Here is a 15,572-nt window from a genome sequence, read left to right as displayed (position 1 = left end):
AATTCAAATCGGAAGCAACTTTTATATTTGATCAGTTAATTATTAAACTATATTTCAACTACATACTTAAATTTAAAGTACTCGAAAATAAATATTTTATATTAATTTTATTTCTCTGCAGGGTTCAGGCTAAGGCTTAAAATAAAATACTGAATTTTAATACATATATTTTACTTTGTTATACTATTTTATACATAATCAAATACATTATTTAATGTAAGTTTTCAATTACAAGCTTGTCTGTCTGGTACATATTTCCAATTATTGCCTGAAACAATTATATTGTGAAAAATTATTGCATCATTTTATATAAAATAAGATCATATAAGCAAGGATAACAATTATGATAAGAATTAAAACAATAATAGATTAAAAAAATAATTGACAATTAAAAAAAAAACAATAAACTATTAAATATTAAAACTTTAATTGATATAAACCATTATATTATATAACACAACTCAACATTTGCACAGACATTGCCAATATCATATCATATATTATCATAGACAAGAATTACCCTATGAAATTTTGACACCAAAAATTTGGTATGCTACAATTAATGACAAAGATTTAAAAAAATTAAAATGTGTTGTAGCGTGAAGTCATGGCCAAGGTAAAAGTTTTTGAATCAATGACTGTCATATTTACTTGAATTTTGCAATTATTTACCTGTCTCTTTATAATTTCAAGATTTTCTTTGGCAAACTTAATTTTACTGTTTATAGCTTTGCCATTGCTTAGTGATTTATTTTCTTTGAATGCATCTCTTACTCTTCTGATTGCGTATGATCTGTAAATCAAATCAGTTTTTATTATTGCCAGCATTTAATATAAATTGTGATATCCTTAATTGGATCAGATGGAACATTCTAACCCAGTTTTTGAGTCATATATCAAAATCATTAGACACTCACAAGTCATACATAGCTCTTGAACAGCCTTGTCTCTTACCATACATTTTTAGATTCCCTAACAATGTTTTTCTGCACTATAAAAGTATTGACTGCACATAAACAACAACACTGATTGTAGGCTATAATGATTAATCTGATAAGTTTAATATATGTAATAAGAAGGTTTATATTGCTTATTTTAAGCTACCAATTTATTAAGTTTTGCCTATAGTCTGAACTGACCTTTAGAGCCAAAAATCAATTTTAGTCAAACTAAGCCTTACCTACTTAGACATAGAAATATATTTCATTTCTTTACATGACAATGCAGGTCTGTTATTTTAGGCAGTAAGCTTTTCATTCAACATGCCTTTAATTGTATAAAGGCACTGTTTAGATTAAACAACAATAACATTTATATAATATGAATGTAATATATATATCTGTTTATGAACCTAGTATTCAGATAATATGCTTGTATCGCAATTAAAACTTTGGACAACTGTATACACTACTTACTTATTAGCACCATTACTTATAACCAAAGCTACATAGGAATACTCAAATCAATATTAATTTACTTGATGTGAATTCAGAGTATGAAACTCGAAATACTGAATTAAACATGCATATTCATAAATCTGTTTACTTAGTGTGATTAGCAGTAATATTTAATAATAATTATATATTTTTTATAGGTTACGTAAATTTAAAAACAAACCTGATATTGTAGCTTGAAAACTTTTGAGATTCCCTTAGCAAACATTTATATAACGCTAAAATTTGAGATTTTGGAACAATTGCACTCATTTTAAATATTTTTTTAGAGCATTAGAAACAACAACCATGAAATTTAAAAAAATTATTTACGAAAATCTAAGCGAACGATGTTTGTAACAATTTTAAACAGCTGACCTATGTCAGCCGTCAAAATATCAGTTCATATTTCAAATTTTGTAAATACAGGTTATGTAAATGTCTATTTCATAGATAAAGTATACAATTTTATATTTTATTAAATAGTGAAAGTTTAAGAAATTACCACATTAAGAATAAGAAAGTTAAGAATTTTTTTTATTATTTGGCCCAAGTAATGTAACCTAACTTTTAATAATAAAATAATCTTCGAAAACTATCAAAAATAGAAGTCATAATAAAACCAACTTAAATCATGCTGAAAACCAATACGACATTAAATAAATATTTTTCAACAATCTATAATTTGTTGAATACAGTAAAATTTCAACTGTTAAATATAGTAAAATATAAACAGCATGACACGTATACCTGAATTTTCAATGAAACATTAATTATAAGGTAATATAATGTCTGTTTTATAATTTAAATCGGATTCATTCAAAGTAAATAAGCTTTTGTTATAGTCAAGAACATAAAAGTTTTTCTCACATGCACCTTGCATACAATTTTCTTTAAAAGGAAAGGGTTTAATTAAATTATAATTTAATATCTATAAATTAAAATTACTTATCTTGCCTGCATTAAGGATTAATATATGACAAATAATTATTCAGTCCTTAATTAATTAGTCCTTTTTATATTTTTATTTTTAACAAGTAAAGTTTTGAAAATTTATTTTACACGCTAATTTATATTATTAAAAAATAAAATACCATAGAAAACAAACAAAAAAGTGCATCTCACACTTAAATTATTTTGAAGAACACATTTTTATAGTAGCCTAATATATGACATAATTTTAGGTAGTTTTTACAATGTATTTTGTAGAATTTAAAATGATTTATTATTCAGTCATATTCAAACGAACGTCTGGCATTTTTACCAATTCACTAATTGTCAAATGTCAACAATTCATAACAAAATCAAACATGACGGCTGGCTCAGATCAACTTTCGATTTCACACTTCAGTCTTCACTCTTCAGTTTCAGAAAGATTATTCAAGTTAATTAAATAAACAGTCCACCTTCAACATAAATAATTAAGAACCGATGAATTAAAGTGAAGTTTTTGTTGTAAAAGTCCGGCAACTGTACAGAGTAAGTAAACCTTTTAAATAACTTGAGAAATGTACGCAAAATAAATGTTTTTTTTTTACATGAATTACCAAGCGATGTGTATAAGATTCATCAAACATTAGTATTTAGTTAATTTGAGACTTAAATTGGTTTACAGCTTAGTTACGTAAAAATAAGAACTTTAGATGCTTCTTATGTATTCCTACTTATGTTGTCATGTAATGCGCTCAACGCTCTATTAACTAATTAGTAATTTTACCCTAGTTACGTAAATATCAACTGGACAAACATATTTCATTAATTAGGCCTGTTTTATTTAGTAGCAAACGATTTATTTAACGTTTGACCTTATAATATCTTTGAAAATCAAAATCAATACGTAAACTTTAAACTAACATTTCAGTTCAAAGTAAAAAAAGCTTGATGAAAACATAAAACTTTGCTCATACCCAATATGCTCCTTATATGAGGAAAAAAAGTATAATTTTAACAATTTTTAGACAACTGTATAAGAACATAATATACTGCTTAAAGGATTGTAATGTGAAGGTGGGAGCTAATACTCTGACAACAATTCTCTGCATTAAAAATTTTTAATAATACTAATGATTTACAAGCAAACTAAATATTAATTATAAATAAGCCTCATTTATTTCTTTAAACATTCATCCATCTTTACAAAACACATACTTAAAATTTTATGGAGAAATAATTATAAATACTTTTTAAGGCCTCTTATAGATGTTAGGGCCCTGTCCAATTGGCTTCAGCTCTCTATTTTGAGCATATTTTCCCAATCTTGTCCACAACTTCTTTAAGCTTGATATCCCTTTCCCTTGGCCAATTTCACCTCGTTAACCACTTTGTCCATTGGCCATTGTTCATGCAAGTAGTCCACCCCAATTTTAACCCCAAAGCCTTATGATATAGCCTTAGGATAATGCATGAATAACTCTTGTTTTATTTCTCATAAAATATTAATGAATATAATGCTAAATATATTTTTTGACATGCAGAAGTCATACTTACTGCAAATAATTATTACTATAATTTAACAAAGTAAAAATAAATGTCATGCTTGCTAAATGTCAATGTCTTTTCAAGGTTTATGAGTCATATGAATGTGAAAGGTTTCATTGTCCCAAATAATAATTTGCCCACTGTTAACTTTACGCAGAGGTTGTGTTCCAATCCCGGCAGTACAATGGATTCTTGTTTTATTTTAAAATATATTTTTTTATATAAAAGTTTGTGTTTATTCATTCACTCATTCATAAATTCATTAGAGGACAGGCATTGTAATATTCTTTTAGAACCACTCAATTGGTTGAAAGGGTCAAAATATATATGCAAATGGTTTTATAAATGGTCTCTTCACTGAGACATCATCGCACATTAAAATATATAATAAGCTAATTAATAAGGAATTAACATAAGAGATCTGAAGGTAAAAGACGGTGTCCTGGTAGGATCAGAGGTATGAGGTGGTAGGATTATCTCAAAGCTGTCGGGGAGGCTCACTGGACTGTGTGTTTCCGCTGAGAAGTTCATTGTTTGAGAGTTGCGGAGGGAAAACAAATCATTGGATTTATCCCTAATTTTCTCAAATATTTGTACTGATTAATTAATTTCATAAATATATATTTTCCAGCATTGATGGCCCGCGATGATACACAATGGGGTGATGATGATTGCCAATTCTCGAGCAGGGACAGTGATGACAGCCCACTGTTATACAGGTGAGGTTTTGATTGAACTTTAATATCTGAATAGCCATTTCACTTTCACTCTAATTCAACGGTCTTTAATGATTCAAAGGCAACTACTCTCATCCCTAAGGTGTTAGTACGCTGGCTCCTACTCCTGGCATATAATTGTCTGCATTTAACATTTAACACACTCGCTCGTATGTACATCGTAATACCGGCATTAAACCCACGTGCTTCAGAATGCTGATCACCTACCTATCTACAGAAATAAAAGGCCCAGACCCAGTAGATTGCAGCGCATTTATGATGAAGATTATGTAAGTTGGCTGAAAATATAAAAATGGGAAGTTGGGCAAAAATCTCCCTTTTACCATTTGCTCTGCAAATACGGTTCACATGTATGGAAAATTTTATTTATGGGAACAGAGATGTTTCATGTTAATAGGCAAGGCAAACACCTGAACTTTATTGCCGGTATTACGATAGATTAGGAGATTCCTTCATTTGAATGCACGACTTCAAATTGGCTTTAGGAGCATAGGTGCTCTCAAAGAATACTGAACTATTTGGTAAAGTAGTGGGGGTAGAGGTAAAAATCAATTGAGGGCACATGAAATTTAGCACGTATTCCAACAGCATTCAGTGTTGAAGTCGCTTAAAATGTGGATTGCTTTCCAGACATGAAAGAAGTCGACTGGCTAAAGAGAGATCTGATAGAAGATGGCCGGTGACAATTATAGCAAAATTCTCACTTTTCAGCACAGCTATGATATTGTTTTGCGTTTTTATGTATATCCCAGTGTACAACAGAGCGAATGATCAGATGCCAAAAGGTATGTATAGAACAGGGGCTGTATAGGGTAGGTAAGGGCAGTAGGGAAGATAACTGATACCGCCCATGGACATGGCCAGAAAGCACGCTTGTTGCCGGATATTAAGTACTCTCAAGGAAACCTAGGTCGAATTGGTTCTAAATTCACTTCTAAATCAGGTTCAATTCCACTTATTCTGAGTATCAGGGCTTCCAGGTTGAGGCAGCTATCCCCTGCAACTACTATGTGAACAAATTACCACTAGAGAATTGATCAAACATCTTTCAATTTCAATTTTTTTTTAATAGAAAATTGACACTGCGATAGAAAAAACAATATTAAACTAACTAATAGTTCATTAAGTAAAGGGTGTGGTAGGGTGGGACATGTCATCTACTACTCCCTGGAAGACCATTATACTTTTTTTTAATTTATTTAAATGCATTACAGCAAATTCAGACTTTAAAGCTTTTTCATAATGTGAGATGTTCTTGTGAATTTGTTAAAATCGGTCTTGCCAAAGTCAAGAGTCAGGTTGCGGCAGCTGGAAGTATTTCAGGGTGTGAACTCTTACTGATTTGATGAAGGTGCAGCAACAGCATGATGTATAATTTCAGTTGCGGTAGCAGGCTGGTCCATACATACGAATCGTGATACAAAAATCTATGTACAACCCAATAATGTTACGACGATACACGAGCCGATATACATATGCCCAAAGAAAAATCGAGAAAAACTATTTCTACTCATCGTAGTGTGTTCGTCGACAACGAACTTCGAAAGGCGGGTCGCGATACGGGAGACTTGGGGTAATTCGACAAACTTTGTGGAAAGTGCGAAGTTATTTCACGCTGTTCACGAGAAATATAAGAATTATAATTATTCGTATGATCTGTATGCTGAAATGAATTACACGGATCGGCGGAGACGGGGTGTGGAGGCAGAAGAACGTGTCAGGGTCACGAAAGGTGTTGGCAACAAATCCACTGAAGATTTTGAACTTAAAGGTGAAGTGGCATTTGATAAAACTGATTCAGCAGGCGTTGACACCGCAACGGATGCACTAGAAGATAAAGATTTTGTTGATCTAGAAAAACTACAGAGTACAGTAGCCATAACAAAGAAGAAAATACATAGAAAGAGAGATTTAACCAGTTTCAACCGGATACTACCGGAACTGGCTAAAGCGTTAAGCGTTACCATTCCAACAGACGAGAAAATGTTGCCAGAATTCGATATGAATAAAGAAATAGGCGGACAAGAAAATGACATAGATTACAATTACGATTATGACACAAATATAATGAAAATACCACCACGAGGCGAAGAGAACTTCGATCTGGAGAATGTTATAGCGAAAATCAGAGAGAATTATCCGAAAACCGATGTAAATTTTAAAGTTGTGTTTCTATTGGGGTTGCCAGCTAAAGACAATAGTAGCGAGATTCAGGATAAAATTGATGAGGAAGTGGATAAATATGGCGATATTATACAAGAAGGTTTTATCGATTCATACAATAATTTGACATTGAAATCTATAATGATGCTAAAGTGGGTGACAAATAATTGTGGCGATAGCGGTAAGTGAAAAATTTAAATTTAATAAAATTTTAGCTGTGATGTATTAGGTAGGACGATGTTCCTTAGCTTTCGGTAAATATTAAATGACATTAAAATAGCTATCGCAATATATTATATTGGTAAAGATAAAACGAAGGATAATCTGTAAAGAACCACGTTTTCTACGATATCTGCCCTTAGAACCTATTCTCTATCCTCCCCGACTTAACGATCTTGGTACCTTACTGTTTCTGACTTGGCTCTCCCATATATCGGCCCTTGGCCTCCTCCTGTATCCAGTTTTGATGCTGTCTCTTTTTCTATCCTTCCTTGACCCTCTATCTTCCTATCGCCCTTGATCATTCACAATGTTTTATATAGTGTTTATTAGCCGCCTTTTCATTGCTTTGTTTTTATATTTCCAGTTCGATATATATTAAAAACTGACGACGACATGTACATTAATGTGCCGAATTTGATGATGAACCTTCAGAATCGCTCAAAAATTCACGACCAAACAAAAGAAAAAGAGAAGGAATATCTGTTAATTGGAGATTTGATTTGTGGAGCTCGCCCCGTCTTGGACACGAGTAACAAATGGTAAGGAGTGGTTGTGTTTAGTGCGGGGAATTTGAAACTGGAATTCTAAATTGGAGAACATACTAAAAAAATTAATGAAGTAATAGCATTTTACAAATATAAAGATTTAAAAGATATCTTAGTTTCTAATGCTCGAGCCGTTTGCGTTTAAAGAGGAGGAGACATGGATATGAAAGGGTATAAGTATAAAGGGCGTTTAAGTGCCCATGGACATATCGGAATAATTTGGTCGGATTTGACTAATCTGTGACCATTTTGTATTACATGACTATTTAACAGGCATGTTATAGAGATTATTCTTTAATATTTACAGGTACAGCCCGCGTTATATGTATTCCGGGAGGATTTACCCGCGTTATTTATCCGGTACGGGCTACGTTTTAAGTACACCAACGGCGCATGCGCTTTACCAGGCGGCGTTGCGAACACATTACTTTCACTTGGAAGACATTTTCATCACGGGTAAGTAACAAAGTACATACAAATTTAAGGGCCGGAAACGCATTTGCCACTAATAAGTATGGTATCAGTTGTTATCAGATGAGGCTTTGTTAACGAAGTATATTCAAATGAAGGTTTTTGAACTACAACAAATACGTATTATATGGTCGGCAACGCATTTGCGACTTGCCAGTGTGATATCACTTATCAGATGAGGCAAGGTTGTTGGACCAGACCATTGTGTATAACAATAAATATGCTAGTTTGGTATAAAATCAGGCGCATATTATATAGTTTTTGAAACACAAAATTATATGTAACAAATAAGTGCTGCACGGAGGAAACTGGGATTTCTATAAATTTAGAATAACTCATAAGGAAGGTTTAGGTATTTATGATTGCGCGTGCGAATTTGCTAATCATTTAACAAATACATTTAAAAATCTACCAAAGTCTTTGGACATCGACTAAATCCAAATTGGTACATTTATACCCGATTATGGCAGAATATACGAAGAAATTCAGATTATATCATCTACATATACAACCATTCTTGTAAATTAAGATTGCTATAGCCTCTGGTAATTTAAAGGCATGTGCTCTCTTCGAGCGACACCGCGTATAACGCCGCGTGACGAACCGGGCTTTTCCTACAATGGTGGGGGCGGAGCTTGCGCAGTGCATTCGAAGCTGACGGCCCATCGTGTCACGCCGTACCGTATGAAGAGGGTCGCTATGTTGCTGAGAGATTTGGGTTATGTTGATAGGTGAGTACAAACCTTTGAGTTAACTATGACTGCTTTTGGTTTTAAGGCCATATACGTAGATTTTTTTTATGTCTTCGTACAGTCCGTTGGTGCACAGAATTGGAATTTAATCTCCTCAGGCATCAGTCGCCCGCTCAAGCGAACACTGCAAAATAATGTATTGACAATTAGTTTTGCTGGTATTAGCACATAACCATAAAATATTTTAATGTACCGGCATATCAAGATCCATCTGTCAGGTGCAATCTGACAGATGCCATATAGGGTTGTAATGCCTGGCATAGTATTGCGAAAATTTTGAGTGGTGATGTTTTTGATTATATTTTTTTCTAAATTCATCATACAATTAAATCCTATTCGTGGATACTAATATTATGTTATTGAAAATATTAAAATTACAACAAATTAAGAAATAGATTTAGAGATGGGATTTTTACGGGTGTACTACAATACGGGATTTGGAGTGATAGATTGCTGAATGTCATCTATATCTAGGTTTGAATATTAATTATTCATTCACAACACACAAATGTACAGTATTTACAATATTCTTATCCTGGTAATAATAATAATCCTAAATCTTAATTTAGTATAATTGTGATTTTTTTTCAGATGCGAACGCTTGCGGCTAACTCAGGTAAGAAAAGAACGTCTAAGACCAAAACAACCGACGAAAAAACAACCTAAAATTGCATTAGGGCTTATTTAGTTTTAGTGTATGTACATTTCATGTAAAAACGTCAAAAGTTTATAGAATAACTTCTGACATTTTCGCATTCGTAACAGTACAATTTGACATTTTCGAAAGTGTCCAATAAAGCGACTAAAAAACGAATAAAACGAAACAACGTAAAAGTACAATTTGTCATTAAATGTCGAATGTGTGCTTCTTGACTTTTTCAAAAATGTCCAGAATGACTTATACGTAAAAACAGTACAATTTGCCATTAAATGTCAAATGTGTACTCCTGACATTTTCGTAGCAGTACAATTTTGCGTATTGAATTGACACAGTTTATAAATACGCAGGCATGTATATGTCTACATAATATATTGTATAAAAAAAGTAACATTTCAACTAAATAACTATTAACTGCGATTATATGATTGGCAATGTCCAGAATAATTTGTAGGAGACATGTGGCAAATGCCGAGAATACGAAAATATATTATAATATATAATGTGATAGTAAAGAATCTCAGTTTAACGCATCCAAAATATGGGTGGTTTACTCAAGAAAAAGAGGACTTTATACAAATTTTCTACCCAAAAATAATTAGTTACTCAATAACTAATACAATAATCAGCGTAAAAATGGAGAGAAATGAATATGTATGGTCGCTGTTTGAAATCAGGCTTGTTCATGGACATCTGTCTTCATAATTTTCTCAATAATTTTACCTATGGTGTCCAATAATAATGTAGGTACAATATGTCCTAAATGTCAAATGTGAACTTCTGACATTTTTGTAAGGGTACAATTTTTAAAAACTCAGATAACCGACCCATATTTTGGAAAATCAAGGTGATAGTTTTATTTAAGCATATGTCTAAGTTTTAATCTAATCTCGGAATATCTGTGACCTTAGCACGACCTGTACAAAGTGTTTAAAAATATAATCAATATAAACTTATGAAAGAAATAAATAGCGATAGATTCACGTATAGTTCATGCTAAGGAAAACATTTATTGATTTGAATCTCATTGCTTTATATTTAGGTACATTTACTTATTGCCTCGAATATTTATTGTAGCGAAAAATAGTCAAAATGTTACAAATCTTATCTTATATATTTCTTCAGCATATAATGAGTATAAAAGTATTTTTATATAACATAATTGGATATATTTTATACCAGCGTCAGTATTACTCGAAACGAAAACATAATATATTGGAACTAACACATAACGGATAGATAATTTATTTTTTGTGGTTTTTGTAACGAAAGTATTTTAGTGAACTATTTATGTAGTAAGCGAGAACTGTTGGCTCCAGTGACGCATCCTTCAGGTCGTAGGTTCGATCCCGGCCTGTGCACCAGTGGACTGTCCATGTATGCATTTAACGCTCGTACGAAGGAAAACATCGTGAGGAAATCGGATTGTCATAGATCCGACACGACGGCGTGTCAGGCACAGAAGGCTGATCACTTACTTGTCTATTAGATTGACATGATCATGAAAAGGATACAGAAATCTGAGGCCCAGGTTGCAGTCACTGGTTTATTTTTTGTTTTATTTTTATGTAACTGATACGCCTCTAGTAAACAATATTTCAATTTAAGCCGAAGCCCGTGAAATGTCAAGGTTTCTAGGGCATATATATATAGTAGTATATTATTTACACTGGATGACTAATACTTTCTTGTTTCAACCCCATGAGTGATGCTGGTATAGATATTAAATTTCGTTTCTCTAGTCTTAATGAATAAACATCCAATAGTGCCAATATAGTATTTAGAACAATAGCCTTGCGTCTCTGTAATTAATCAAACTGGTTAGCAAATAGCTTCGTTATGAGTGGCTTTTGAAATTTAAGTCCCCAAGGGACCGATTCCATTAATAGATTAGGACAACGAAACATTTTAATGGGAGAGATGAAATACACTAAAACCAACGTAGACACCACACTTCACCAAAATCGGTAAATAATAAAACTACACGTTTTAGTGAATTTTAAACTTTCCTCTTAGTAGTATTACTAATATAGAATATTTTAAAACCTGTGGAAGTCAACGAACAAATAAACATAATAAATTATGTGGGTATAGGACACATTAAGTTAATCGTAATTTTAAAAATGTACTAAAAGCTCTCATTCTAGTTTATCAATACGATCGTAAAAATCAGCGAAAACATAAATAGCTACAATAAAGGCAGGTTATTGGAGGTCATTCACCTTCCATATTTAAACTACAGGTCAAATACCTAGAGTCATTGATCGTTTGGGTTTTTTAAACTTTGTTATATTGTTTGACGTTGAATTTTACAGGTCGTTTTTAGTATTATTAATATGGTGTGATATCATTTCCTTCCAAAAGGGAGTCGGGTGCCTTGATATATAAGTAATATTCGGATGGGGTACAACGTATCGTAAACATATATATATATATGTAGAAATGCCATATAATGTCAATATTTATGCATATAAAGTATATAGAGCGGGCATTGGGTTTGTGTCATATCTTTGTCTTAATGCTTCTTCACGTTTAAATAAAAACATAGAACGAATTAAAGCGAATTTAATGTAATGTCCGCTCTTCTATCTTTGATTAATTAAATATTTATAAATGTATGTATATTATTAATTCAGTATGAAGACATTAACAAATTATATTTGTGTTTATATAAGTATTTTGTAAGAGATATCCCTTATATATATCCCGCATTTAGCACTGTTATTGAAGCATTACTACATTCACATAAGTTAACCTAATTGTAAAAGAAAGGTTAATGTAAAGTAACACTTGCGTGTAAAGTCGTTTTTTAAACTTTGCTATACATACAAGCTAAGAATCGTCCACTACCAGTCACTTTCCGCACGGATTAAGCCCTTGTATAGAGATTTGGGGTCTCTGCATCTTCTACAGCATTTACCATAGAGACGTGGGCAGATTAAAACCCCCAACTTGGTTTCACTATCGGGCGTGAAGGCAGAAGAACCATATTGTATTGACGGCCGTCACTCAAGGCAGTTTTTGATGTGCAAATAGTGGTATATGGAACCAGCTCCCCACTTTAAGCCCTTCAAGAAAAGAGCGCTCCAGTTCTTAAAAGGCAACAAGCCTGCTGGCAATGTGCTTGTCCATGGGCGGCGGTATAACTTGAGATTAGGTGAGCCTCTTTCCGTTCGCCCTGTTATATAAAAAAATAGAAATTGTGGACCTGATATATGTGAATTTGATAAGGAATGGGTTTGTTTGTGGAAGTTGGATTTGCTAGTGTGAAATTGTCAAATGTTCATTTTTTTACTTTATAGTATCTATACGTTTGGGCTTGACATGAGCGTGCTTCATACTATTTTATTCTCTATGACAGCTCTAATGTGACCTATGGACGAGTTTTTTTGTTTATTTTTTTTCTCCCCCTTTCCAGATAAAAACTCACCGTGAATCAAGAATGTTTATTATATACAAGTATCTTCGATTGGTCGTTGGCGGACAATGTTGAGGTATTTTGGATCACCTTTGTCTCTCATGAATCTCGGTGCTAAGATCTGTATGAATTTTCATGACGAAAAAAGACTTGCCAACATATGAAACCAGGCTAGGCACTTTAATCTTTTCGTGTATGTTATGTTTGCCTTTGTCACATGAAATACTGTATTTTATTTTTCTTAAACAAATATATGTGGCGAGCGTTGACAAGCTTTTATAAATAAAGCGTAAATAGATCTGAGTGATCTCTCTATAGGGATAAAAATAGCTTATCTTGGCTAAACTCTGAATTAAAAAGTTTAAGTTGTCTTAGCTGAATTTCTCTTCCATATCTTTAAAGGGATCATAACTTAAGAAACAGCTGATCTTGTCTAGGTTCTGAGTTTAAATATTGCTAATTGCAGTTTACAGTTTAAAAACCGGTTTAACTAAATCTAGAAATTTGGTAATCCAGTTCAAGGACGCTTAAAATATAGTAGTATGTTTTACTGGCTGTACTTTGTTAAAGGCAGTTTTTTATATATCCAATTGGGAGTGGGCGTGGTTCACACTCATGCAAGTGTGGCTTACGGTAATGGTTACTTTATAATTTAATTTAATATAGGTTGTGTTTACTCATATAGACTGTTAATTGCTCAAAATATACAATTTAAAACGATTGGCTAAGTTGATCCACCTTTATAGGAAATTTAACAAAAGTGAAATTAAGTTAAGTAGCAAAAATGAAATTTAACTGAGACGATTGTGACAGGATGAATGTATTATGACAAGTGGTAATTACGAGAGTATGATTTACAATGGGCATTACATACATAAATCCAGCCCTGACCTATCAAGCTTTTCTTTACAGACTAGGGTATAATTGATTACTATGAAACGATTGAGTTTGTCAATTGTCTAATCGAGTTTGTGGTTGGCAAAATAATTTAATAGGCATAATTTTTGACCAAGTATAATGTACGTTTCCACTAAGAATGTTTAATTATTTGTGAAAATCTTGGTATCTTTTCCCAAATTTGTTCTATTTGGATTTCTTCGAAAATAACGAAGGCAGTTTCGGCAGATTTTTGTGATAAGAATAGCCTACGAAGCGTCATTCGTGATGAAGGAATGGAACTGTCTCGGCGTCTTAAAGATCATGATTACCCTTCTTTTTTATATAATATCAGGCAAATGGGCAAGAGGCTCACCTCATGTTAAGTGATACGATGGAGAATCCATGGACGGCGGCTCATTGCCAGAGACCTCGCAAGTGCGCTGCCGGCCTTTTGAGAATTGGTATCTCCTTTCAGACGAATTGGTTCGGATAATATATTTGGCCAGCTGGTTTCACATTGTGGTGGAGCTGTGTCTCAAGTGTTGATGTAAGGGTATTTAGTGTGATCTGATCCCGTATGTCAAAATCCAATTCGATTTGACATACGGGACATTGGCAGACAGGAATATTAAAACGATTGAATTGAAATTACTTTTCATATAACGGTCTTGTTTTGTCGCGAAATTTGCTATTTTATACAATGGCGCTTCGTAGAGCTAAAAATATTATTTTAATTTCTATATTTTGTATAACGTTTGACAATTTTACTGTAATATCTTAATTAATTCATGACTTATTCCAATTATAGTTAATTTGACGTATCGGTTACCCATCAAATTCCTGAAGCGACGTATCTTGCTTAACCTAATTAATCGGTTACTCGTTGTTTTGACTGCAAAATTGATTTCAATATAACAGGTATCCATCAACTACATGACCACGCCAAGTGTTGCTTAACCTTAATGATTTTCGTTCCGCTAAATTAAGTTTTAAAATCATTCCTCTCGAACGCCTTATAGATAATTAATATAAAAAATGTTATTATTTGCGTTGTATTGAATAATTAAGATGATTATCGCGTAATTAAAGATTTTATCGGATTGTTTAATTTATATCCACAGTTTAAATATTTGTAAAATTCGCGCCAAAATCTATGAATCAACGTTTTATCTGTGGTAGTAATTTGTGATTTGTCGCAAAACAAGACGTATTAATCTGTTGTATTGTTGATTGTTAGCCTGTGGACTTTTGAAAAGAATTTGGCGCTGATTTTTTTTATAACTTAGGATATGATTAATTTATTTTGTATTCCCAAATAAAGATATATGAATAAATCAAGTTTTAATTTTAAAATAGTGTTGTTTCGTTGTCGTGTCCCGAAATAGATGATTATATGGTCTCCCAATACGAGGGAAACAGAATACTCCACAACTACTGCTACTTTTCAGTCCGATTTAGCATGAGCAGTATGGGTCTAGTAGCTCCAGCATGCGATTTTCATCTCTGGGTCGTAGAACGTCCACGTGCATCAATGGACTTTTTAAGTGCGCATTTAACATTCGCTCGTACAAAGGAAAACATCGTGAGGAACGGAGTGTGTTTGTCAGGCACAGCTGATGACAGCCTATTAGGTTAACAAATGATCTTGAAACAGATACAGAAATCTTAGTCCTAGACCTAAAAAAAACGTAAAGAGTGATGGAGGTTGTCGTAGACATATTCAGGTAAATGAGACACTTTGTTTGAAGCAGGGTCAACTGACTTTATTTAATAAAGTTTAAAATATTTATATCTAAGTAATTGTTTATAATTAACT

General features: G+C 32.6%; 1 protein-coding gene across 3 annotated transcripts; it reads left to right on the top strand.

Moving 5' to 3' along the window:
• The first annotated feature begins 2,753 nt into the window (after positions 1 to 2,753).
• LOC110993422 lies at positions 2,754 to 15,090 on the top strand. Of its 3 annotated transcripts, none has more exons than XR_006751178.1 (9): positions 2,754 to 2,912; positions 4,543 to 4,630; positions 5,279 to 5,433; positions 6,030 to 6,992; positions 7,398 to 7,572; positions 7,886 to 8,034; positions 8,606 to 8,780; positions 9,393 to 12,616; positions 12,878 to 15,090. XR_006751178.1 is itself a non-coding variant. In XM_022259682.2 (9 exons), exons 2-9 carry the CDS (start codon positions 4,548 to 4,550, stop codon positions 12,950 to 12,952), a joined length of 1,800 nt encoding a protein of 599 aa, XP_022115374.2. In that variant the 5' UTR covers positions 2,754 to 2,912; positions 4,543 to 4,547; the 3' UTR covers positions 12,953 to 15,090. The 3 variants fall into 3 exon arrangements, 2 of the variants coding, with proteins under 2 accessions (XP_022115374.2, XP_022115375.2); XM_022259682.2 differs by having other exon boundaries at positions 9,393 to 9,417; XM_022259683.2 differs by having other exon boundaries at positions 9,393 to 15,090.
• The last annotated feature ends 482 nt before the right edge of the window (positions 15,091 to 15,572 follow it).

Source organism: Pieris rapae, chromosome Z (assembly GCF_905147795.1).
Source record: "Pieris rapae chromosome Z, ilPieRapa1.1, whole genome shotgun sequence".
Classification (NCBI taxonomy): Eukaryota; Metazoa; Arthropoda; class Insecta; order Lepidoptera; family Pieridae; genus Pieris; species Pieris rapae.
This window is presented reverse-complemented; position numbering and strand designations above follow the sequence as displayed.

Coding starts and splice junctions, on each gene's coding strand:
- LOC110993422 (XM_022259682.2), top strand. CDS start 4,548: ATGGCCCGCGATGATACACAATGGGGTGATGATGATTGCCAATTCTCG. Junction 4,631..5,278: donor GACAGCCCACTGTTATACAG/GTGAGGTTTTGA, acceptor ATTGCTTTCCAG/ACATGAAAGAAGTCGACTGG. Junction 8,035..8,605: donor GGAAGACATTTTCATCACGG/GTAAGTAACAAA, acceptor GGTAATTTAAAG/GCATGTGCTCTCTTCGAGCG.